Below are 27241 nucleotides of genomic sequence, written 5' to 3' on the forward strand. Positions count from 1 at the left end.
CCCAGGTCATGCTTTAGTGTCATCTATATATAAGAATTCTTCATTTCCATACTGAGCCCCTTTCCTGAATTCTAATGCTGCATAGCCACTACTTTCCTCACTTGCATATCTGAATCCACATTAAAACTTAGTCAGAGCAAATCCATTGACCTCAGCTGTCCCGGTCAGTCCTGCTTCTTCCAAAATTTTACTCAGAACAGGGAATGGAAACTTTGTTCTTCTAGCTGCTCAGGCCAAAATGATTAGCTCTTAATGTGTTCCTTTAACATAATTGGCATGCATATCATTAAGACTGCATATCATTATTTCTTGAAACCATATTCACTGTCCTTTCCTCTGCCTCTCCTGAGAGTACTAGGGTGCTGAACATGCGAAGGCCTAGGCTTCAGTGACAAACAGCCTTCTCAGAGGCTTTTGTTTTTACGTGGCCCTAATGAGAAAGGTTCTCAACACAGCAGCTGTGGTGATTTTGCTTAAAGTCACCCCATAGCTTTTCAAGCCTTGCAGACGACCGTTCTGCCTCCTGCTCATTCCGTCCTGCACAGCCATCTAGCACCCAGCCCCCGGCAGTCCTGGCTGGGAACACAGCCTCCCCTGCTCCCTGCCCTGCCCCCCACTCCCATCCTGCCCCCAAAGAGATCAATCTGCTAACTGCTTAAAGCACCTCCCATCTAAATTTGCAATCTTGGGTAGGGTGAGGGGAAAGGGACAGGATGGACAAAAACAAAAAAACAACCCAAAATAACACACATCAAAATACCTCTTTATATGGCTTTTCTTTCAAAATATATTAATATATTTTAAAATATTTATCTTATGTGCATGAGTCTTTTACCTGCACATATACATGTATGTGCACTGCCTGTGAGCCTGGTGCTGACTGACAGAAGTCAAAGGTGTCATTGGACCCTCCAGAACCAAAGGTACAGATAGTGCAAGCACTTAACTATACTCTCTCTTAACATTTAGTATCATTTAAAAATGCGTACATTATATGTGTGTGTGTGTGTATTTAACCCCTCCACTTCTGCCTCTCCCACTGTCCTTTCCCTTCCTCCCTCCCTAGGATACATGCTTTATATGGGGGTTCTTGGTAGTGTTTTATTTTCTTCCCGAATTCATCTTGTAGACCAGGCTGTCCTTGGACTCAGAGAACTGTTTCCCAAGTACTAGAACTAAGAGGCATGCTACAGCATACCTGGCCCAACAATGTCTTCTGTAATTAGTGAATTCCTCCAGGCCCCCGGCATAGCACCTGGCATGGAGTCAGAGCTGGACGCATCTCAGTAAACTACAGGTGCATGCTAAAGGGCATTTGAGGGAGCTCCGATGTGCACCCAGCTAGCTGCCCAGTACTCTTGGAGCTCAAAGAAGGAAAGGTCTCTCTGCTGTTCTACTTAAGGTACTGTGGGTTATAGAAAACACAGGACCACACTCATTTCTCATTCCACAAAGGGACATGACAGGTGGGAGCCACAGGATTTGTAGCTTGCCAAATAAGCTGAGCACTGATGCACCCAAAGCTACACCAAGGAGAGCAAAACCACAAACACAGGCCCTGAATTCCTGCAAGCTCATAAGCACTGGAGAAAACACACTTAAAACAGATAAGAAGAGTTATTAGCACATGGGCAAGGAGTCAGAAAAATGACTGAAACGACCATCATATACTTGATATATTATGGTTAAATTTAATCTACTGTAGTTATAAAACACTATAAATTTAATATACTCTAATGTGAGAAAAACAGAGCAATTCAGTACTGAGAAAAACTGCCTGAGATTTCAGATGACTCTAGTAAAAAAAAAAAAAAAAACAAAACCACACCCGAATGACTATTAAGTCATTATTCTATGTACTTTTATGCAACATAATACTACTTTTCCCAAAATGTTCATTTAGAAATAGATATCATAGGATCTTTTATTTAAAAAAAATGAGATTAATATAGCTAAATTCAATGATTTACAATGAGATTTCCCTTCTATGATAAAGACGTTCAGGTGTAGAAACTATATGAACGCAACAGTGTCTACATCCTGAGAAGCTACAGGGCTGTCTAAAATGAGGACCCCGGGAAGTAAGCCTAGAGTGTGGCACACAAGACAGCTGAAGGAGGCCTTCAGAACGTCCCTTACTACGAAAGGGTGCACTGTCCTAGCGACACACACGTTACAGTTCGGCACCGAGTCCTGGCAAGTGAGGGCTCACCTGTTCTCTCAGCGCCTCTTCCTAAAGCTGGGCTTTAAGTCTGTACTCGCTGCTCATTAGAAAGACGATAGGTGACAATAGGATATTTAAAAGATGAGAAAAGGAAAACCATCTCAGAACTAACTGTGAGTTTTCCAAGGAGTGTGCAGTCTGCACGGTAAGTGAGGAAACCCACCTTAAACATGGCGTAGGCTGTCAGCGCATTCCCACTTTGGGAGTTTTTCAGGATGTCCACGATACTGTCAGGTAACCCAATGACCTCTAGGAAGGGGATGACATTCACTCCTCTGCAAAGGAGACACACATTAAGTCATGATTAGGCAAACCTTTAAGAACAGTATTTTCAGAAGAGTATCTAAAACATACACTACAAATTTGGATAATGTATATTAAATTTTATTTGCCCAGGAGCCCAAGGCTGAGGGCTCAGGAATAGGAGGCCAGCCTGGGCTAATATCTCAAAAAACACAAAACAACAGCAACAAAACTAAACAAACCCAAATCAAACTACCACTACCACCACCACCAAACAAACAAACAAAACCCCAAAGCAAACCCAAAGCCTAGTGCGGGTTCTGCAAAGGCGTCCACTTTCCGTGCCCTGCATGTGCTTGGCAGCTCGGCCGCCTCGCCTCTCTCCCGTGGCCCAGTCAGTCTACTCAGAGCCCGCACATGTGCATCAGAGTTAAAGCAATGGCTTGGAGTTAACCAGGAGAGCAGGGCCACAACTGTTTACCTGAGCCATTTCCTCACCCAAACACCATTCTCCTGAGAATACTAATTCACATTTCAGGATCTTAAATTTTACCTTTCATCAATACCATTCCTACGATATTATGCAAAGAATGAGCGATTCTGTGAGTTTAACATATTCTCAAAGTATGCCTTTATGCTTATTGTCAGATTAAAAGAAAGGTAAGGAATAATTACAACAGATTCTCAGAGAAAGAGAAGGCAGAGAGAGCCCCCAAGTTGGTAAACCCTGGCTTCTGTAATTTTAGTTTCCTCTTTTTTGTTGTAATCCGTTATCCTAATCTTTCCAGATTGTAAGTCTAGATAAACTGAAGCAGGACAAGGAATTATGCACACAAACTTACAATGAACACATCTAAAAAATCTAATATACAATCTGTAAGTGAAAGAACGGCCTCAGACCACCACCATGTCCTTTCATTTCTAATCACTTTCTCTCCAGAGATGCCTTTCAGAACCGTGGATGGCGAAGGAGGTAGACATGGGTATTTTTAGATGTCCAGGAGAGCAGGGACTCAATTTGAGATTGGGATTTTTTTCTTACAAGGAAATTCATGTTGAGTATTCTCCCTCAGGGAAGCCCCATGGGTTGAGCCACTTAGTTAAATATACAATGGTATTTTGCTTTCAGGTCAGAGGAGACAAACAGTAGTAATACAACATCCATGCCAAGGTTCTTCCTTATAGAAACAGTATTTTCTCACTTTAATAGGAAGTAGGCAACCAACAAGGAAAGAGTGTTTTCCAGTTAGGACAAAATGAAAAGAACTATGTTGGGGATTGGTTCTACTGTTTTGGCTTAATTCAGCTCCCCAAATCACACGGGAATCTATGAGTCCTGACAATGAGTGTTCCTGTCTCCAATTGCCTTTTGATTGGTCAATAAAGTTACTAACAGCCAATGGCTGGGCAGGGAGATGGAGGCGGGACTTTTAGATTTCCTGGACAAGGGACATAAGGTGGAAGAAGAGCAGAGAGTGTCAAGAGTAATTATCCAGGCATGTAGGTGGCACAAGGGGCTACTCCCTTGGTTGGGTCTGGGGTAGCAGAGATGAAATACAGATTTAACAAACATTAACTCAGGAATATTGGAGGGGAAAGTGGGCTAGCCACGTGGAGTTAGGGAGAAGCCCAGCTGGTGTGCTCTTAGGACATATGAAATTTGGTGCCTGCGTTTCTGTCTTCATTTCAGGGATCCAGAGATCTCTGGTGGATGGCCTGAAGCACAACCACCCACTGGGAGTGCAGCGTGGTTTTACAGGTCACCATCACAGATGGCACTCAACATGGGGCAAAAGCTCAGTTTTAAAAATTGGAGATTCCCGAATGGAATACACACGTGCTACGATGTAAGATTAGGAGGTGGGGAGAATTGGTTTCTCAGTGAGTCGAGCCCCTGCTGTGTGCAAATAAACTGACTGCTCACAAGTCAGGCAGAGACAACAATAAAAGCTGCCTGCCTCCCACATCCAGATAAATAAAATTTGATTTGTTTTTAAGAATAGAAAGAAGTATAATACTACTTGTTTAAATGTTTTTAAGCATACATGGAATAAAGAAATCTCAGAGTTCATGTTAGCTAGGCAAAAGATATCTTGTGACCTTTCCACCAGTAACATACACCTAGCAAAGAGTATCTTTTCACGTGTAGAAACAGCATAGAAATATAAGTACAGAACTCATGGGGCTGGTAAGATGGCTCAATGGATAAAAGTGCTTGCTGCTAAGCGTGAAAACCTGAGTTCATTCCTAGGACCCACATGGTGGAAGGAGATTAGGGACTCCTGCAAGTTATCTTCTGAACTCCACATGCATGGAGCCACCCATTCACTCATCTATCCAACAACAAATACATGTAATAAACCAATGGCCTTACTTCTGCGTCCTCCTAAACCTGCCACACAGTCAGCAATGAGACCAGATGGCTCAAAGACCAGGCAAACCCACTCAATTTCAGTGTGAGCTCCACTCCTTACCATCTGGATTAGTTTATTTCCCTTTGCCCAAACCACTGCCACGTTCATAAGCAGGAAGAACTGCACTACTTACTGTATTTGGTTGGTGGAGGAATAAATGAGATGTCAATTAAAAACTGTACCCATAAATAAATGTTAGGTATTCTTGAGAAAATGTGAAAACATCTATAAAAAAGCAGTTTTCCTTTCTCAATCAGGGCACTGGGGAGAGATTGGATACGGAGGGATAGATCAGTGGTAAAGAGTGTATGCTGTTCTCGCACAGGACCAGAGTTTGGACCCCAGCACCTGTATCGGGCAGCTTACAATCACCTATAACACCATCTCTAGGGGAATCTGACGCCTCTGGCCTCTATTTGCATTCACATGCACATTAGAAACAAAATAAATCTTAAAAAATAAAATAAAATTAAGGGCCAGTGAGACGGTTCAAATAGGTGCCTGCCTGCATGTTTGACATGAGCTTAATTCTGGGCACACAAGGCAAAAGGAGAGAACTGACTCTTTCTAGTTGTCCTTTGACCTCCATATGCTTGCCCACATACATACATAAGTACAGGTAATAAAATAATGCTACTTAAGGCTATCAGTATAAACAAGAAACGTGATAAAATGTGGGATACAGTCAACTAAGCAAAAACTTACTTTATAGTTGCATAGTAAAATGTTCCAAACCAAATCCCAGAAGTTATTAGGTGCACAGGAATTAAAACTTTTCCATATTGTCTAAATGTCTTCTTAAACCGTTGATACAGACTGATAGATTTGTCTTGTAAAGGGTCTGTTTCTTCCTTCTTTTCTGATGGAGTTTCCTGGGATGTGGAACTGGAAGATAAAACCCTCTTGGATAAAATGTCCTGCTCCCATCGTTCCTGGCGAAGGGTCCCCAGCTGAGGCGGCTGAGCATCTAAGAGATTCCTTTGCTTTGCAAGGCACTGAACAGCAGATAAATGTAGCCACTGCTTTCGAAGGTGTGGTGTCCAAGCCACTCTGTATTCACCTCTATGCACAAGTAACGGCCCTTTTATGCGCCAATGGTGATCAAAGAGCCTGGCTTTCTGTGCTTCCACGAATGTCCTGAGTGCCAGCCGAGACATAGTCCGTGGTACATTCCATTGCATTTTGAAGGACAGTGATGGGTTTCAGCTTCTACAGAAACTAGATTTAGAAAAAAAAAAAAAATTCTATTATACATAACTTCCAATTTAAGTCACACTACCTAAAAGTTAACTATTGTCCTTAGAAATAAAAGGACAGACAAACTGGCACTTAACCTGTGGGAAAAATGGTAAGGTATATAGTTTTAAGGCACTGGGATTTTAACATTTTTTAAAACACATTCTTTAAACATAAGCAGTCTGTTTAGCAGACATCTTAGAGGGTAACATTAACAAGCACTTTCACAACTACAAACAGGATGTTTGTAACAACTCTTCTAATATATAAAGGATCAATGGAGCACAAATCCTGAGTACAGATGTTTTGGGGCCATAATTCCATGTTCTTTGCTCTCAGATTCCAAGCTTAAGTCAACAAGTTAAATGATGACTAGTTTAACAGGGTTCTTACCGAACAATGTGCTACTCCTGATATAAAGCTGCTCTGTAAATAAGTTACTTTCACAAGGGTTAAGGTTTGAATAGTTGTAATCAGTACCAACTATTCTATAACAGCCCGTAAACAAGAAATAATAAAGTTGTAAATCACATACATTACTGATGATGATAAGAAACAGCCTGGTATTTATCTTCTCCCCCGCGCCCCCCCCCCCCATATCAAGAGAAGAGAAAGGAAAAATAAAGATGTCTTATGACTGACTTGGAGTTAGTGTTGAATTCTGAGATGACAAGGTACTTGGGAAGCAGGAGGATCACAGGCTGGGGGCTGGGCTGGATACAAAGGGTGATCCTGTCTAAAGAACTCAAGGGCCTGGAGAGAGGGCTCAGCAGATAGGGGTACATGTTGTTCTTCCAGAGGACCTAAGTTCTGATCCCAGCACCTACACCTGCAGCTTACACACACACAATAATGCAAAGATAACTAGCCTCCCTTCACTCCATTGAAAGGTAAGATATAATCATATAAAAGCTTTCATTAATGAATTATCTAGCTTATAAGATCAACCTTATTTCCTCTCTAATAATTTATATCACTCCCTACCGGGTTCTCACAGATAACTCTACACCAAGTATTATATGGTAAGGGAAAATTCCACTATACATTCCCTTCATCACAGGGCATTCTGGCAGCATCCCATAGCATTAATACCCTAATTGTAAAGGCTGCTGCTTTAGTTCTCACTAAAGCTAAGCCGGATCCTGAATAAATGTCAAACATTGTTACTGCATATTTTTGGTGAGCACTGGATTTGCATTGGTTCTGTAGTCTATATACATAATGAAGTTAGAAGTATCCAGCCTGTATGTATTTGTTAGAATTCTGAATTTATACTTTTCCAGAGGAGTTTTATGGTCTTCATATCTCCTTACTGTCATTCATATCTCATGCTATGTGACCTTCTGGTTCCTTTCTATCTTCCACTTAACTTTTTAAAGACTTATTTGTATTTCAGTATGTATGTGCAGATACCTGAAGAAACCAGAAACCTGTCAGCTCTCCTGGAGCAGGAGTTGCAGGCAGTTTTCAGTCTTTCAACATGAGTGCCGGAAACTTGTGTCTACTTGGAAGATTGGCAAGTGCTTTTAGTGACCAAGTTATTTCTCCAGACCATTTTCTACTTATATACCCCAGGGGTGCATTATGTCCTTTAAATACATAGCAGTTCAAGTGGAGTACTTTACCATGTGGGTCTTGACTGGCCATTCTTCCCTTCCCTTGAGAATTCCTGGTGTGCCCTGTTGTCTCTTTGTAAAGTCATGGGTACAAATATGCTTGTAGAAATGCTGTCCTAACTAACTTCAGCTATTTTGCCTTCTACGTTTATGTTCTTGTTAGTGCTTTTATCTGTGTTATACTCAGTTGGGGTTTCTTGTAATCCTTTTCAATACCGGCATGGACAAAAGTCTTTGCCATTTATTTCACACTAATTTTTGGGCTCACTTGTAGAACCACAGGGCTAAACCACCTGTCATTGGTCTTGAGTCTGCGCATTTGTAAATGTTGGTTTGTTTTTCAGTTATGGATTGTCTGGCTGGAAGCACTACTGCAGTACTTCTAGCATCCTGCAAGACAGTGGAGTGTTGTTCAGTGTCCCAGGACCACACTATTCTGGGGTCCGAGGGCTGCAACTCTCCATCTCACTTTCCCTTGAGCCTTCACTCCCAGCCAGGGTGTTACCTGACCAGGCAGGGCTCTATACTGATGTTGGGATGGTGTGTTCTGCCCTTGGGATTAATTCTGGCAAGTCTGTCTCCATCTTGTGTATCCCCTCCTTGCAGAGCCCTGACCTGAAGCCAGCCTCCCTGCTTTGTAAGCACCTTTTCTGAGGAACATGTTTCTGGCCGATTTGGATACCTGCCAGTTCTTTTGGACTAGCAGTAGAGCAACAATACCATAACCATATACCTGATTGTTTGACAGGCTGCGCCCTTCCATACCTCCTAAGTTAGCTAAATACTTTTTCCAAAAAGTGTATTATTTATTTGATGCTATGGGAAGTTAGTTTTCCAGAATCTTACTGGAATGAAATTGTGTTGTGTATGCATGTTCCTTGATCCCAAATAGCCATGTGCTATAATGACTTAGAGCCTTGCATATTAAGTTTTATAAGGTACACAAATAATCTTTTAATGTTTGAGTCTGCTGTTTGTCTCCCCAATAAAATTCTGTGACCTTTTGTAATTTTAGGATGATGTTTATGTAAGGGTATTTCTTCCAGTAACCAAACAGAACTTGACAGACTTTGTGCATCCTCTTTAGATATAGGCACTCCTATTGCCCTAATCTTGTTTTCTCTTGTTTTGATATGTGCCTGCCATTTGATGATCATGTAAGATCTAAAATTTAAGAGGTGTCTGGTCTTAGTTTTTCTCATTAATCCCCCCCCCCCCCCCCATCACCTAGTCAAGGGACCATTCAGGCCTGATATTCTTTAAGTCATGCTACAGAGATGGCAGGAATCATTATCCCTTCAGTGAGTAATGCTTCTCCTTCCGAGACCCTCCTCTGTGCATTTGCTACAGAACCTCACCATCAAGGTCTGTTGAGTCTGCCCTCCTTCTCCTCTGTCTCTCTCAGATGCTGGTCTTCTCTCGTTTGGGCTTCTCCCCCTCTCTTTGAAGCCTTCCTCTCCTTCATGGGGCTGCTCACACACCACACACTTTCCTCTTCTCCACCTTCTTCCCCTGGGCAGCTACCAAGATTCACAGATGGCAAATGGATGAAGTTTTCCTTTTAAACTTACCTTGTTATTTATTTACTTGTGTGTGTGTGCACATGCCCCTGCAAGCATGATGATGCTGCATGAGTGGGTACCTGCAGAGGGCAGAAGAGGGCACCAGAACCCTTGGGGCAGGACTTATAGGCAGTAAGTTTCCGAGTATATGTGCTAAGGCCTGGACTTGGGTCCTCTGTATGAGCAGTAAGAGCTCTTAACTACTGAGCCATCTCTCCAGCCCCATGGGGTGGTGTGTGTGTGTTTTCTTTAAACTAATAACATTGTCCTTGAGCTTTTCTGAGTCTGTTTTTAAATTACACTTACATTCTTTTCTTTTTTTTAATCAAGACTAACAACCTCAAGGACTCCTCAACAGTACAGAGAAGGAAGCCCTGATTTATCAGTAACAGTTGCAGGTCCAGAGTTTAATTACAATTTATCTTGAACCAATTTTTGTCTTCTTAATCACTCCTTGCCCACTTATGTGACTTAATAAACTCTGCCTATCAGGTAAAAGGTATCAGGTAGGAGCCAGTCAAAAGGCTAAGAATGTCTTTAGAGAGTATTTGAGGCCAATAGCAGAGACTTCCTGCTTTGTTGTAGCTCATTTACAGGACATTTTGTTTCTACCAATGTATTTGAGAAGTGTCTTGACTTATGAGCTCCTGTTTTCTGTTAATAAGAAACCTGTAATCTGGGTAACCTAAATCCGTGTTCCCATGACATCATCACGCTTATCTGGACCCATAATAAACACTTACTCCTTTGGGGTAATGGATTTTTTTTTTTTTGAGTCAACTCACTTTTGGCAGGTAGCATCTTGATGACAACCCGAACTTGCCATGAGAAATAAGCTCTAGGCCTTTGTTAGTTTTTCCCTCTTCCTTAAAATGTAGCTACTAATATTGTTGTCATAGTAATTATTATGATTAAAGTATATTACTATACATTGTAGCTTCCCTTCTTCATCTTCTTATCCTGAGTTGCTCAAACCATGGACATTCTCTTCATTGACCCATGCAAAATCCTAGTGTAAAGGGCAGGGGGTAACATCATAAAACCACTGTTACCCCTTCTCCTTACTTTCATAATCAATACTCAGTGACCAAATATGTGACCCCCTTTCTTCTTTTATACACACCCCCCCCCCCATATAATTCTTCAGAGGATAGCAACTAGATATCTTCTATTTCAAGGTGACTTGGACACTATACTCCAATTAAAGTTAGATTTCATTGTACAAGGTTAGCATTACTCTGACACTAAAACCAGACAAGGATACAAGTAGTATAACTGGTAAACAAAGAACATTAAAATCCCTAACAAAAAACTGGCAAATCAATTCTAACTACACAGTCAAAAGTTTATACAGCATAATAAGTAAGATTTACTACTGGGGTGTACTAATGGCTCAATATATGAAAATTAAAAAGACCTAACAACAAAATTAGTGAAAATTTTGATTATCTTATAGACATCTTTATATAGAAAAAGCATGTATTCAATAAATATCTCAAATAGATCAGGTATGGAAGAGTCAGTATTCAACACAAATTCTACATATAACAAACCTAAAGCCAATGCCATACTAAAATGAGGAAAACCAGGAAGTGTTTCTTCTAATATCTGAACACAAGGATATTTATTCTTTTTCAGTACAGCACTTTAGCCAAAGCAATTATGAAAGGAAAAGAGATAAAAGGCATATGTATATGAAGAGAAGTAAAATTATCTTTGTTTGCAAATGATATGATCTGTAAGAAGAGCTAAGAGTCTACCAAAAGATTTGCAGAATTGGCAAATTCAATAAGCTGTATGATACAAAAATTAACATATAAAGTCTATCATTTTTATCAATTAAAAACATGTATTCCTTGAGAATTGCACCTAACCTTGGCATGGACCCAGCTTTCTCCTTCCAGTAGACCTCCCCTTCTAGCCCATTCCTATTCCATTATGTCAGAAGCCTCAGGTACGGAGACATACTAGCTACCTGGCACCCCCAGTAGTCATACCAAATTGGAACTAAGGCCAGCAATTCACATTATCCTTCCTGTCCTCCATTATGATCTCCATTCTCTCCCTCAGCTCTGTAATAACCAGCTTGCAGCTCTGTAATAACCCCTCCTCCTACCTCAAGATAAGATCACATATCAACACCTAGAATCACTTTAGTTATCAAAACTCCAGATGCCTAGAAAACAGCACAACAAACAGAAGTATTAACAGCCAAAACAATACGCTTCCACTAGAAACCATTAACCCTACTAACTAGGCCGTGAAAAAGGCAATATAGCTGAAGCATAAGACAAGGATTTCAAAATGGCAATTATGAATATGTCATGGACATTAAAGAGAAAATGAATGAACAGCATAGTAAAATCTGTGAAAAGAGAAACAGTGGAACAAAATAATGAAAACTATTCATGACATAAAAGAATTTAACAAAGAAAAAGAATGAATAAAGAAAACCCAAACTGAGAGAAAACTGAAGTGAAAAATTGAGAAAGTCAAAGAAAATTCTCAGAGATAAGCTTTGCTAGCAGAGTACAAGATATGAAAAGAGAACTGTAAGTGTTGAAGACCAGGCAGAAGAAATAGATGTCTCAGTCAAGCAAAATGTTAACTCAAAACAAAACAAAGCAAAACAAAAAACAAAAGAAAAATAACAACAACACCCACAAAACCCACAATACAGGAATAAAGCACAAAGGAAATCCAGGACCCTATGAAGACCAGATCCTCAAATGATAGGAACACAAGTCAAAGGCACAGAAAATATTTTCAAGAAAACCACGGACAAAAATTTCCCCAACCTAAAGAAGGAGGTGTCTTATCAAGTTATAGGATGCACACAGAACACCAAATAGACAAGACCAGAAAAGAAATCCCCATAACACATAATAATCAAAGCAGTACATGTGCAGAAGAAAGAACTTTAAAAGCTGAAAAGGAAAACGGCCAAGTATAAAGGCAGTCCCTTTAGAATAACACGACCTCTCAACGGAGATTCTAAAAGCCACAAGGGCCTGGGCTCACGACAAGCTTTAAGAGACCACAGATGCTAGTGTAGATTATCCAGCCCTATAGAAGGCACTAGGAGGAAAACTTCAGCCTGAAGAGGTTAAACACATCCAAGAACATACAAGGGATAAGTAACCACAGACCAGTACATCAAAAGAGGGGAAACCCATACCACAACAAAATAACAGAGAAACAATGAACACTGCTCATTGATAACTTTCAACATTAATGCTCTCAATTCCCCAATAAAAAGAAACCAACTAACGGACTGGTTTAGAAACAGAATTCATCTTTCTGTTGCATCCAAGAAACACATCACCTCAGGGTAAAAGGATGGAAAAAGATATTCTAAGCCAATGGGCACAAGAAGTAAACAGGCATAGCCATTTTCATATTTGACAAATAAAACTTCAAAACTAATTAAAAGAGATAGGGGAGGACACTACATACTCATCAAAGGAAAAATCCACCAAGAAGATGTTGCAATTCTAAACATTAAGGCATCAAACACACGGGCATTCAAGTTCATAAATAAATGCTACTAAAGCTAAAATCACATACTGATCTTCACCTAGGATAGGGGATGATTTAATTACTCCACTGTCAACATTATACAAGACCTTCAGTTAAAAATTAAACAGAGACATTTAACTTATCTAACTAAAACTTAGCATCATAGATCAAATAGGCCCAGTGTATATTTATGTAACATTTTACCTAAACACCTTCCTCTGAGCAGCCCATGAAACTTTCTCTAAAATTGACCATATACCTAGGCACAATGCAAGTCTTAACAGACACAAGAAATCTGAAATACCCTGAAATCTTTCTGATGACCATGGACTAAAAACAATAGAAAGTATAGAAATTCATGGAAACCAAACAATTCACTACTTAATGTAAAATGGGTCAAGACAAAAATAAAAAAAATTAAAATCTTTCTAGAATTGAATGAAAATGAATACACAACACACCCAAGCCTATGGGACACAATGAAGAAAGACTGTCCTAGGAGGCAAGTTCAAGCACTAGGTAGACTTTTAAAAAAAGTTAGAGATCTCATATTAATAACTTAATGTCGCACATGAAAGCTCTAGAATAAAAAGAAATAACAACCCAAAAGAGTAGACAGCATGAGATATTCAAACAGCTGAAATAAATGAAACAGAAACAAATATAAAGAATCAATGAAAGGAAGAGTTGGTGGTTTGAGAAAATCAATAATATTGATAAACCATTAGCCAAATTAACTAAAAGATGGAGAGAGAAGATCCAAATAAGTGAAGCAAAGATACAAAGGGGAACACCACTATAGAAACTGGGGGAATCCAGAGACCTTCAGAACATACTTTAAAAAATAAGTCTGTACTCAACCAAACTGGAAAACCTAAAATAAATGAATACATTTCTTGACATATAAGACCTACCAAAGTTAAACTAAGATCAGATAAGCAAATTAAACAGACCCATAACTCCTGGTGAAGTAGCTGTAATTAAAAGTCTCACAACTAAACTAAAGAAAGTCCAGGATTAGATGGAGTCAGCTGGAATTCTATCAGACCTTCAAAGAATTAACACCAATACTACTCAAACTATCCCTTAAAATAGAAACTGAAGGAACACTGGCTAATTCTTTTTACAAGGCCACAATTACCCTGATAACTGAACCACACAAAGACTTAACAAAGAAAGAAAACTATAGAACAATATCCTTTATGAAAACAGATGCAAAATATAAGGTATTTAACAGACTCTAAGAACATATCAAAATGATTATCTACAATGACCAAATAGTTGTTACTCCAGAGGTGCACAAATGGTTCAATACATGTAAATCAATAAACATAATCTACACAAATAGACTGAAAGATAAAAATCATGATCAACTTGTTAGATGCAAAAAATGCTTGACAAAATCCTGTTGTAATTACTTAATCTCAAGGGTTTTCTACCCTTCCTTTTATCATTCAGTTCCCAGATAAAAGGTTGTGTATATGACAAAGGACACCATCATTAGGATGGAGTGGCAGGATACAGAATAGGAAAAGACATTTACCAATTACACATCTGATAGGAGATTAATACCTAAGATATATAAAGAATTAAAAAAGAAAACTGGATATCAAGAAAACAACCCAATTAAAGATGGGGTACAGAACTAAACTGAATTCTCAAAAGATAAAATACAAATGGCTGAGAAACATGTTCTCATCCTTAGTCATCAGGAAGTATAGTTCATAAGTCTTTTGAGAGTTCATCTTATACTGGTCAGCATGGACAAGATCAATGAACACATGACAGCTTGTACTGGCAAGGATGTGGGGTAAGGGCGGAGGGGGGGAGGGGGGAGCACTTACAGGTTGCTGGTGGGAATGAAAACTTGTACAGCCACTATGGAAATCAGTGTGGCAGTTTCTCAGGAAGATGGAAATCAATTTACCTCACAATCCAGCCATACCACTCCTGGACATATACCTAAAGGACTCTACACTCTTCAACAGAGATCCTGGTTCATCCAGGCTCATTGCTGTCAGAACCTGGAACAGCCTAGACGTCCATTAACAGATTGTGGCATATTTATACAGTGGAATGTTATTTAGCTGTTAACAATAAAATTATGAAATTTGCAGGTAAATGGATGGAATTATACATATAAAAAAATCATCCCAAGTAAGATAACCCAGACCCCAAAGGGGAAAAAAATTGTTTGTAGTCTCTTATATGTAGATGTTAGTTTTTAAACATTTGTTAGATTTTAAACATCTAGTTCTGGGAATGGGTTTCGTCTAGTTGAGTTGTTGGCTAAAGGGGCCCCATAGATACTCCCAAATATTTCAGGTTTTTGCCAATGCTATTGTCATCTACGAACTGATGGTAAGGCCTCAATACCTACCTATTTCACTGAAAAGAGAGAAGTTGAGCTAGTTCCTAACTAGAACCTTCACTCAGGACTCAGGGAGCTATGAGGAGTGGAGGCTGAAGGATTATAAAGGCCAGAGGACAGGACTAAGAAAACAGTATTTTCCAAAAACAACAGGACTGACACACATAATTTCACAGGGACGGCACAGGTTCCAGCCAGATAGAGTCCCAGCTCTGGGAGAGGGACATGAACACGAGCTGGCATCCCTAATCAAGAAGCTATCCTCAAAAGACATCTATTTACAAAGGAAAAATCAGTTTTGTTCAATGTAGTATCACTTTAGGGTAGCCTCATGCCCAACGGTAGATGGTCAACAGAAAATTAACTGTGGTATTTTTGTAGACTTTGCTATTTTGGCATTTTATTACATATTGCTGCTGTGCCAATCTTTGTTTTACTGACCTTTTGCTTATAAATTATGGTTTCTGATTTTGTGCTTTCATATTTTCTACTGTGTATGTGTGTAGGTCTATCTGTCTCTGTGTTTTTCTTCTGACTTTTCTTTGTTCTTTTTATTTTTTATTCTGGTTTGTATTTATGAGACAGGGTTTCTTTGTGTAGCCTTGGCTGTCCTAGAACTTCCTCTGTAGACCAGGCTGGTTTTGAAATCAGAGATGTGCCTACCTCTGCCTCTTGAGTGCTTGGGATTAAAGGCGTGCGCTACTACTGCCCAGCATGGTTTGTTGTTGTTGCTTGCTTGTTTGTTTGCTTGTCGTCCTCCCCCAAGAGAGATGGGGCAGTAAGGAGAAAGTTGGGTGGGTAGAGAGGTGAAGAGAATCTGGGAAGAGCTGGAGGAAGGGAAACTCTGCTCAGAATATATTGTATGAAAAAAACTAAAATATTTCTAAACAATCCCATTCACAAACAACTTGAGAATATATTTAATGAAGGAAGAAAAACAAAACCCTTTACACTTATAAAACCTTTAATGAAAGAAATTAAAAACACACACCAAAAGAAAAGGCTTCTATCAAGGACCAGCAGAATTATCACTGTTAAAATCTCTACAGTATTTTAAACAACTTAGTGGAATCTCTATTTTTAAAAAAGAAAAAAAGCCTAGTTCCCCCCCCCCCCCCAAAGGCTCTCAAGCACAATCCTAAACTTCACAGGCAAACATGAAAGATCCAACAGGAAATGTGATACTGAACAAAAGGAGAGCTGGAGGCATCCACAGAGCTGCACTAATCAGAACATCTTGATCTTTTTTTTTAAAGCCAGACACCTACGAGACTAGAGAGATGGCTCAGGGATTGGTCTTACAGAGGATCCAAGGTTTGGTTCCCAAAACCCACATGGCAACTCAACTGTCTGTTATTCTAGTTGTTGAAGCCTGCTTCCCTAGCATACAGAGCTTGTAGGTGTTTTGTTCCATGACGGCCTGTGATTTCACATTGTTACTGACAAAGAAAAGTAGCTTAATTCAGAGCCGAGTCATGCTGACCACATACCCTATTATGTTATGTGTGTTCTGAGGTTTGTTAATCTTAAGAAATTCCACCACAAGTTCCACTCAGTACCAAGCAAAATAGAGGTCGGCTTAAACTGTTATGTCTAAAAATGACAAAAACAAAAACCTTGAAAAAAAGGTTGGTTACCCTGCAGCCCTCCTCTCACGGCTTATGAGCTTTTTATGGTCCTTTGCCTATATAAACTGACCCTGAAAAACATTTGGTGTTGTAGCTTTCCGCTCCTGAGTCTGAGCTATGTCTCTGATCAGTCTTAGGGTATGTGTTCAATAAATTACCCTTGTCTGATTGAGATCGGTGTATGTGTGGTTTGTAGGGTGACTTCTGGACCTTGACACCAGTTCCAGGGATTCTCACATCTTCTGGCTTCTATGGGAACTAGGCACATATGTCTATATACATACATACAGGCAAAACACTTATAAAAACAAGCAAACGGACAAACTTAACAAATGCTAAAAGAAACAAGCCACAAAACTAAATGGAACAAAATAGTGAGCCTAGAAATAAAACCCTCATATCTATGGCCATCTGATTCTTAATACAGGTACCAAAGTAAACACTGGGGAGAAAAGACCGCCTTTTCAATGAATGATACTGGGAGTATCTTCTATAAGAAGACAATTCAAACTTAACATCTTGCTCTCATCTAATACCATCTTATACAAAAACCAGACTAGCCCGGGCCATTCAAAGAGATCCAATGCTAAGGAAAAGCCAACAGAATTCAGCATGTGGCAAAGCTGTCAGATTGCTAGACCAGCAGGCATAAAATTCTAAGTAGGAGAAATAAAAATGGCTATGACAAAGCTCAAAAGTATTCATCATTCTTAACAATTAGGGAAATGCAAATATAAATAAGGTTGAGATTTCACCTAACCACAGTCAAAATGGCCGAGATCAAAAACAGTGATAGCACATGCTGGCAGGGCTGTGCTGAAAGAGGAACCCACAGTGACTGTTGGTGGGGATGCAAAGCGGAGCAGACACTCTAGGAATCACTATGAAGAAACCTCAATAAAGTAAAATAATGCCCCAAAAAACCATCGACACCACTGCTACCACCACAACCACCACAAACAACAAAGCTCCCTAGGTGTCACCGGGCAGTGGTAGCACACATCTTTAATCTCAGCACTCAGGAGGCACAGGCAGGCGGATCTCTGAGTTCAAGGCTAGCCTAGGCTACAGAGCAAGTTCCAGGATAGCCAGAGCTAGCTACCCTGAGAAACACAGTCCCAAACCAAATGAAACCAAACCCCTACATGTGATCCCCAGCAAGGCATAAACCATGTGTGGTGGTGCACAGTGACAATTTCAGCACTGGGGAGGTAGAAGCAGGAGAACCCGAAGTCAAAGTATGCTCAGTTCTATGTAAAGGGTATCAGGAAGTGGAAGGTAGCTAAATCCTGTGATGGAGGAGATAAACAGATTAAAGATATTAAAGGGAATTAAAGGAGTGGTGACCTTGGGGCATGATCCTACCCAGCTAAGCTTCCATCTTGTGAACAGGATATTCCTCAAGGTACTTTGGCACCTATTCTAAACTTACAATGCCTTTGTGGTTGTATGTGGATAGTTATATCATGTTTCATTTGGATATAAGGAGGTATGTATCAGGTTGACAAGGGGTAGACTGTGATGACTAATTTTGGTTAACAACTTGACTATATCTGAAATGAACTACAATCCAGAAATGGAGGGCACACCTGTGAACCATGTCTTGCGGTAAAAAGACAGCATTTCCATGATCCAGGTCTTGAATCCGGAAGTCACAGGCCTTTGATACAGATCTTGATGTCGGATGTTACATGCCGGATCAACACATGCTTTTAATCCAGATCTTGATACATAGTGGCAATGCTTATATTATAAAGCTCTATTAAAGAACAGCTTAGGCCAAGACAGGATGATACATGCTTTTAATCCTAGTACTCAGGAGACAGAGGCATGCAGGTTTCTGAGTTCAAAGTCTGTTGGGTCTGCAGAGCAAGTTCTAGGACAGCCAAACTTAGGCAGTGAAGCCTAAGAAACCTTGGAAACCAGGAAACTGGAGAAGATGTAATTGAACAAAGGGGCCATGTTCCAGGCCCAGCAAGCAGAAAGACTTGCCAGTTTTGGCAACATGGCTGTAGCTTTAGAGTCAAGAATAGAAAGGGTTATAGAGTCACCCTCTGCTACTTAAGGAAAATCACTGAGGCCAGATGTGTTGGCAGGGGTGTCCCTGCATAGAGGCCCAGAGAGGCACTGCATGAAGCAGTAAACCTAAAGTTGCCTTGGACACCCCAAGATGTTAGAGATGCCAAAGCCGAGGAAAGCTGCTGACAGGGAGTGGGACCAGCCTGAAAGAACCGTGCTGCAGTCAACACAGCTGAAAGCACCTGGAGACCTGAAGAGCCTTTTGACATCAGCTGTGCTGATGCAGAGTTCGGAGTTTTCCCAGCTGGCTTTGGTCCAATGTTCCTCACTGTGCTCCCTCCCCACGTTTTGGAAAGGCAATGCACACCCTGAGATGTTGGAAGCACGTGAGCTGCTTTCTGAGATGTTGGAAGCATGTGAGCTGCTTTCTGATTTTGACTTTATAGGGGATTATAGTTAAGAGAGAGCATAAATCTCTCAGCAGCAATTTTGAACTTTGGACCTTTCAACATTGTTGAGACTATGATAGACTATGGGGACTTTAGAAGTTGGACTAAAATCACTTTGCATTATGTTATGGCTACGAGTCTATTGGGGGGGGGGAGGGAATGGAATTAGGTGGTTTGAATAGGTTTGACTCCCATAGACTCAAGTGTTTAATGCTTGGCCCATGAGAAGTGGCATTATTAGGAGGTGTGGCCTTGTTGGAGGAAGTGTGTGACTGTGGGGATGGGCTTTGAGGATCTCCTATGCTCAGGCTCTGCCCAATATGAAATGCAGTCTCCTCCTGGCTGCTTTTGGATCAAGATCTAGAACCCTTACCTCCTTCAGCACCGTGTCTGCCTACAGGCTGGCGTGCTTCCTATCCTGACAATGGACTAAACCTCTGAAACTGTAAGCTAACATCAATTAAATGTTTGCCTTTATAACAGTTGCCTTAGTCATGGCGTCTCTTCATGGCAATGAAACCCTAACTCGGACAAAGGGTAAGGGTGTCACTTTCCATAGTATTTTTATTCACATTATCATGATATATTCCTTTAAGGTCTTTTTAACTTTACAGCATTTCTTAAACTACAATTGATACCATGTGTCTGCATGTGAAATCTGAATATGTCTGAAATGAATTAGCACAAACATATCCCTGGTTCCTGAAAATACGTGGGTAATGTCCCCCATGACCGACATCATAGGTCATCAATTAAGGAAGCCAGGACAGGGACTCAAACAGTGCTGAGACCCAGAGGCAGGAGTTGATGAAGAGGCAGGAGCTCATACAGAGGCAGGGGCTGAAGCAGAGACCATGGAGGGTGCTGCTTACTTGTTTGCTCAACCTGACTTCTTATAGAACCCAGGGCCACCAGTCTAGGGATGGGACCACCTACAATGGGCTGGGCTAGCCACATCTAATTAAGAAAATGCCTCACACGATTGCCTCCAACTGGATCTTATGGAGGCATTACTTAATTGAGGCCCCTCCTCTCTGATGACTCTAGCTTGTGTCACGTTGACACAATACTAGCTGGTACAGGTGAGCAGGTACAGATGAGCAGATGGTATCTCAGGCAAGAGCAGCAGCCCTGCTTCTTTCCTGTCCTGGCAGTCAGTCAGTCTGCCGTCCTACCTCTGCCTCCTACAGCAGAGCTCTCTACTGCTTTAGGTCAGTAACAGCAAAGCTTCATGAAATATTTAGTAAACACCTCCTATTGCAACACACTGCTTAAGTGTCACTCCTGTAGCCCTTCCAGGGCTATGGGCCAGAGTGCACTGTTCTCTGTTGAGTCTCTTATACCAAAGTAAAATAGTCATAAGATGTCCTGTGGCTATTTAATTTATGAATTAAAACATTCATTCCTGGAGGGAGGAAGCTCTTCTGACTCCGACAATGGAGGCTCCTCACTGAGATAGACTTGGATAGAATTGTTTCTTTGTCCTCACTTTAGGTATTTGCTTATGTCTCTCCAGGAAAAGTCATGAAACTAAATAAATGTGTTTTTATTGACCAAGCACTGGACAGTACAGAGCTCTAATCCTTTGACATGAAGAACAGTTTTGTAAAATATGGTCACCATCTTCAATATAGTTTGGAAGGTAAACATTCCATGATAGGAGAGATACTTATCACGTGTGAGTTATCAGCCTACTGGATACTGAGGGGGAGGGAAGGAAAATAAGAAAATGGTGTGAACTTTAGTGATCACGTGATGATTACCCAGGCTAATTAGGAGGACAACTTAGACTCGATGGAGATAAAGTGCGGTGGTTCTTCTAGGTCCAGGCAGAAGGGGGTGGAAGGTACAGAGAGTACGTGGGAAGATCTATTTCAAGGTGCCAGTTTTGGCTTAGAGTTGCAGAGATTTACTTATAGTTCCCTGGCCCACTGATTTTCCCACCACAGAGAGGCAGAACAACATGGCAACAGGAGCCTATAAAAGACTTTACCTGCAGTAGACAGGAAGCAAAGAGAGAAGGCATGGAGACCAGGTACAACCTTCGAAAGCCTTCTCACAATGACCTACTTTTCCTAGGTGTTCACTACTTTTCCAAAACAGCACCACCTGCTGGGCACCAAGCATGTAGCACCCATGGGGGACACTTCATACTCCAAGCATACCAAGGGAGATGAGAATTAAAGCTAGCATTGCCAATCATAATTGTAATGTACTTAAAGAATTACAAGAGACTTTGAGTTTGTAAGGAAAAACCTGAAATTATGAATACTATGTTAAAAGCAATATTCAGATAAAAATACAGCAGAATGGGGGAACTGAGACTATATTTTATTTGTAGAGATCTGTCCTAAACAATTATCTAACCACTCAGTCTTTGCCCTTTGATTTTTGTACACAGAAACCTGCTGACAACAAAACAGAATGATTTGAATTTAGAATTTGGAGTTACTGTTTTCTGTACTGCATGATATGGCATATTATTTACCATTATAAATAAAAAGTTATTCAAATTATCAGCCTGAGGAGCTAGATAAGAAATTTCTTCATTTTGAAAACCCAGAACTGACTTAATCAATTACTTACTCTTATAAACTTAAGTTTCTAATTTTAATGCATTATAAACAGCATTCTATTACAGAATATTCTATTATAAAATTTGTCCACTTTTAAAAATCTTTAAGAAGTATCTATAAGCAGAATTACAACATTAGTGAGTGCCTTATGGCACTCAATCCCAGTTATGTGGTTCTAATTCTACATGACCAGAGCTTCAGGGTACTGAGTCACAGGATGACACAGCGTATGGGAGTGCTTCAGGAAAGCAAGTGTGTGAGGATCACAGCAGGGCTCTACACTACAAAGTCACACTGCAACAGCTCTCTTCAAACTTCAAGGGCCAGTACCAAAGTGTTAGTATATCTGCAAGTACTGGATAATAAAAACAATTTTGGGTCCTTTTAAGGGAAAGGGATCTTTAAAAAGCCCAGTTAACTTTCAAAGCTAACTATTATCTCAAACATTGTATTATCTTATGAAAAACCTCTACCTCACAAGTGGGAAAAATTCCTGGTCATATAGTCTCTAATAAAACCAAGTACAAGGGTTGTTTGTTTTGTTTTGTCTTGGTGTGTGTGTGGCTAAATAGTTAGACAAAAGTTTCACATGAAGAACTCAGAGCAGCTCTGCGTGGCAGCTTCCTGTAACAATGGCAATGGTCTACACTCACTATGTTCTATAAGACTGGTGCTAGTCACAGGCAGCCTACTCAACCCTTGGTCTGACTAGTGTGACTTAGAGTACCAAACATTTCATCATTACAAAAAAAAAAAAAAGTCAGAGATTCCTGAAGCTATTATAAACAGCAAAACTTTAGTTGCCAAAACACCTTTTACTTTTAGAAACCCCATTTTTTACTCACTTCCTCCAGCTTCAATATTGGAATCTAATTAAAACTCCACATTGGGGGAGGGGGAACCTGAGAGATGAATCCTAAGGGCCCTGGCAGCCAAGCCTGAGGGCTCATGTTTGATCTCTGAACTGATAGAGTGCATGGAAAGATCCTTGCAAATTACCATTTGATTTCCTATGCTGGATCCAGTGGGCTGGCGCGCGCGCGCACGCGCGCGCACACACACACACACACACACACACACACACACACACACACACACACGCGCGCCAGGATACACACACATGTGCATGGGTATGTGTGTTGGGGGGAGGTGTGGAATAAAAAGTCCACTGGTTATTGGTGTGACTGTACTCCGAAGCTCAGTCCAAGTAGAGTTACAACTGCATACATAACTGGGCATTAACATGGATGACTGTTACTGGTTCAGAGCGGACTTGTTTGAGGACACTTTACTGGGATTTGTGAGGCCTTTTTCCCAACCAAACACAACAAAGACTACAGAGATGTTGACAACTTTCAGTGTCCTGCTTTGGAGCCAACTAGCATGGGCAAGGCAGAGCTAGAGCTCTAGGACATGAAGTGTTTCCTTGCCTGTTAAACTCTTTGTTCTTGTTTCCCTTACAGTTAGAGCCAATTTAAGTCCATCTCACTACCTGAAGCAGGAGTAATCCACTGGTAAAGCCAGGTGTGTGAAAAGCTATCACCTACTCTGAGCTGCTCCAAAATACACATATTTCCATCTGTTTCTTTTTTCTAATTCATATTGCTAGACTCTTTAAGCAACATTTATGATACGAAGTCTTTTACATGAGTTGACTAAAGATTATTTTTGAATATTAATCCACCTGTTGCCTGAATTTTGAATTTCCCCAGTGTTTATAGAATGATTTTAGTTTTAAAGCTAGTCCAACTATGTTGTAGATATATCGTGAAGAAAAAGGAAAGAGTGTGTCTTAATTAGGGTTTCTATTCCTGCACAAACATCATGACCAAGAAGGAAGTTGGGGAGGAAAGGGTTTATTCAGCTTACACTTCCACATTGCTGTTCATCACCAAAGGAAGTCAGGACTGGAACTCAAGGGAGCAGGAGCTGATGCAGAGGCCAAGGAGGGATGTTACTTACTGGCTTGCTTCCTCTGTCTTGTTCAGCTTGCTCTCTTATAGAACCCAAGAATACCAGCCCAGGGATGGCACCACCCACAATGGCCTCCCCGCCTTGATAACTGAGAAAATGCCTTACAGCTGGATCTCATGGAGGCATTTTCTCACCTGAAGCTCCTTTCTCTGTGATAACTCCAGCTTGGGTCAAGTTACACAAAACCAGCCAATACAGTGTTTAGAAATCTACTGTCCAAAGTTTGTTTATAAAAAAGGGTATGGAGGTCAAAGATCTATTTTGAATTAGATGACAGAGCAAAAAAACCAAAAAAAAAAAAAAAAAACCCAAAAAAAAACCCAAAAAACCAACAACAAACAAACAAACATTAAAAAAACCATACCATTGAGTTGTTTGATAATACAAAGGTTAACCAATTTGTATGAAAATAAGCAGGGGCCAATGCATTAGAATATCATATTTTAAAGTTATTTGCTATGTTCAAGAAAGAAAACTTAAGAGTTCTCTAAAGTAGGAATGGTACTTTTAGAAGCTAAAAGTCTACAGAGGTTCTTAGTTTCATGTTAAGAATTATTTTTGAAAAAATGAATCAGGATTGAAGATTCTATTTTTGCCCCCAAATACTCTGATGCCTCAGTTTCTTGACTCCTTACCTTGAATAATATCACCCTATGACACACCTCAGTCACCCCACTTTATAAACCCTTCGTACATTTCCACAGGCATCATCAATAGCTATATTCCACCGTGAACTCCTTCACGGCTTTAACTGCCTATATCTCTGTCACTTGTTCTAGACCAATGTTATTGCAAAGGAAAGACTGAAAGCCAGGGAACTAAGGTGACAAGGAGGAAAAGCCTGGGAGACAGAGGAGGCTATGCTCTGGGACCTTATGCGCCTACTGAGGAAGGAGGAAAGGAGAATGATGAACGCATGCTGCTGGCTAGTGTCCTTTCTCCATGACAGTGTCAAGGATTCCAGCAAGAGAATGCTCCCCAGCGGAGCAGCCTTCCCAACTCAATTAATGAAATTAATAAGCTCCTGCATACCCAAAGGCCCATCTCCCTCAGGATTCTAGATCCTGTAACGGAAGGGAGAGGCTATACAGATGAAAGGAGGCCATAAAGCAGTTCCAACTAAAGGCAGACTGAGAAAAGGAATGTGAATCCAGTCAGACAAACTAAAACAATCCTGCCTTCAGAAGACTGAGGCTGGGATAACCCCAGTCTAGCCTATGCTCTGTGGGAAAGCCAGGCTTGAAAAAAAAAAAAAAGTAAAGAAAAAGAAAACAAAAAGGTCAGAAGGGCAAAAGGAAGATGTTTATGGTCTCTCTCCCTTCAGTTATCTTCCCTTTCTTTCTGACAATAGGTCAGCCTTACTCTCCTTGTTTCTTTACTTTCCTTCCCTCATTAAGGAATATCTTACCATGCACTACACCTTGGCAATTCCTTTATTCTCTGAGTCACTGGAGTTTCACAGAGTATCATTTTGTTTCCAAATGCCCATTAATGCATTTTCTACGTGGATGTCTTCAGTTATAGTTTTTTGTTTTTTTTTTTCTGCAGATACTATTCTATGTTAGTGCTGGAAATTGGGCTCAGTGTCCTGAGCATACAGCTATTGTGTGGAGTACATTTCAATTCTACTATAAGCCGGTTCTGCTTGGATATGGAAAACATTTCAACTTCAAAGAATAGGGGTAATTCAAATACCTAATCATGGATCCCATCCCAGAAAATTCTCAATGCAGACACTTAAGTAACATGAAAAATGAAAGCAACATGACTTGTTCACAACATACTCATTCTATAGTAATGAGTTCCACTGTGAGTGATGTAGATGGAATTTCAAACGATTCTAAAGAATAATTGTAAGAATGTTCAACAAAATCAAAGACAACATAATGATTTCAAAGAGAATATAAGCAATCAGAGGGATGAACTAAGTCAGGAAGACAGTATGGGATATGAAAAGAGAATTCAAGAAAGAAACACAAACGCTGGGGCTGGAGCAAGGGCTGACTCTGTAAGGCCTGGAGTTCTGACACCCAGAACCTATGTGAGTGCTGGGTGGGTATGGGGGACCACCTGTAATTCCAGCCTGGAAGGAAGGCAGAGAGAGGGATCCTCAGAGCAAGCTGGTTAGCCAGACTCACATGGGTGAGCTCTGGGTATGAGTGAGACCTTGCCTCAATTAAACTATCAACCTTGGGACTCTACATGCATATTCACACACATGCACGCTCACTTGCACACAGTGTAAACATGTATATACACAGCCATGCACACTACACACAGACACACACATGAAAATGGGAGAGGGGCAACAGACATAAAAAACAGACATTTTTGAAAACTTCAATATGCCAAATAAAAATTTCAGTGGAAATTCCCACTAATAAAACAAAGACAGAACATTATCCTGGAAACAAGGTTGATGAATTAGAACAGTCAGACAAAAATAATAAGAAAGGTAGAGCTTTGCGATCTATGTGCCAACATTAAAAATCAAAGACAGAGAGCAAGAATCAAGATCCAAGATTGTCCTATGATGTCCCAATGCCCAAAGCTCTACTCAATACATAAACACAGACACCAGCATAACACACAGAGTCCCCAGAGATATTAAAAATAGCAAACATTCTTATTTGTAGAAAAGGGAATCTTTATACACTGCTGATGGGAATATAAATCAGCTTAGCCAATGCAGGAAAAAAAAAAAAACCAAAAACTACCATATTGATTTAGTGATACTACTACTGGCAATACACGTGTGCATGGGCATGCATGCACACACGTACTCGGGCACACACACACCCTGAAACAGAAGAAAAGCTGCAAGTCCATACACTACCTACTTACAGTGGCCAACTCTGGACCTAAGTGTAAATTAACAGATGTGGGAAATGTGGCACATATACAAAATAATTTTATTTAGCCATAAAGAACAAAACTACGAGGCTAAAAAGATTGTGCAGTGGATAAAGTGTCTGCCTGCATTTGTGATGACCTAAGTTAGACTTGGCCAGAATGCATGCAAACACTTGTCCCCTCGGTCTTGTATCTCAGTGACCCTACAATGAGATGGGAGAACAAAGGACAATCCCCAAACACTCAGGTATGAAAAAGAGACCATGTCTTGAGCAAGGTGGAAAGCAAGGGCTGACAGTCAAGGTTGTCCTCTGACTTTCATATATCTTCCTGCCTCACATTGCAACACACACACACACACACACACACACACACATACACAGTATGAAATACTGCTGTTTGCCAGGAAATGGATATAACTGGAGATCACTGTGTTACATGAAATGTGCCTGACTAAGCAAGACAAATATTGCTGTGGTTTTTGCTCATATGTGGACCCTAGATTTTATAGATAAAAGTATGTAAACAAGAGTATGACATCAAAGTCAAAGTGAGAG

General features: G+C 40.4%; 1 protein-coding gene across 3 annotated transcripts in view; it reads right to left on the reverse strand.

Moving 5' to 3' along the window:
• Fam210a (family with sequence similarity 210, member A) overlaps positions 1 to 27241 on the reverse strand; it is a 40159-nt gene that overhangs the window by 10001 nt on the left and 2917 nt on the right. The window contains exons 2-4 of one of the 3 annotated variants that reach the window (XM_030250272.1): positions 9092 to 9375; positions 5587 to 6099; positions 2388 to 2499 (exon numbers count right to left, since the gene is read on the reverse strand). In XM_030250272.1, coding sequence (XP_030106132.1) covers positions 2388 to 2499; positions 5587 to 6062 — 588 coding nt within the window. In that variant the 5' untranslated portion in view covers positions 6063 to 6099; positions 9092 to 9375. The remainder of the gene's footprint in view (positions 1 to 2387; positions 2500 to 5586; positions 6100 to 9091; positions 9376 to 27241) is intronic. The other 2 variants (XM_006525524.4, NM_153794.4) reach the window with 2 other exon arrangements.

The sequence above is a fragment of the Mus musculus genome, chromosome 18, assembly GCF_000001635.26.
Source record: "Mus musculus strain C57BL/6J chromosome 18, GRCm38.p6 C57BL/6J".
NCBI classification, from domain to species: Eukaryota; Metazoa; Chordata; class Mammalia; order Rodentia; family Muridae; genus Mus; species Mus musculus.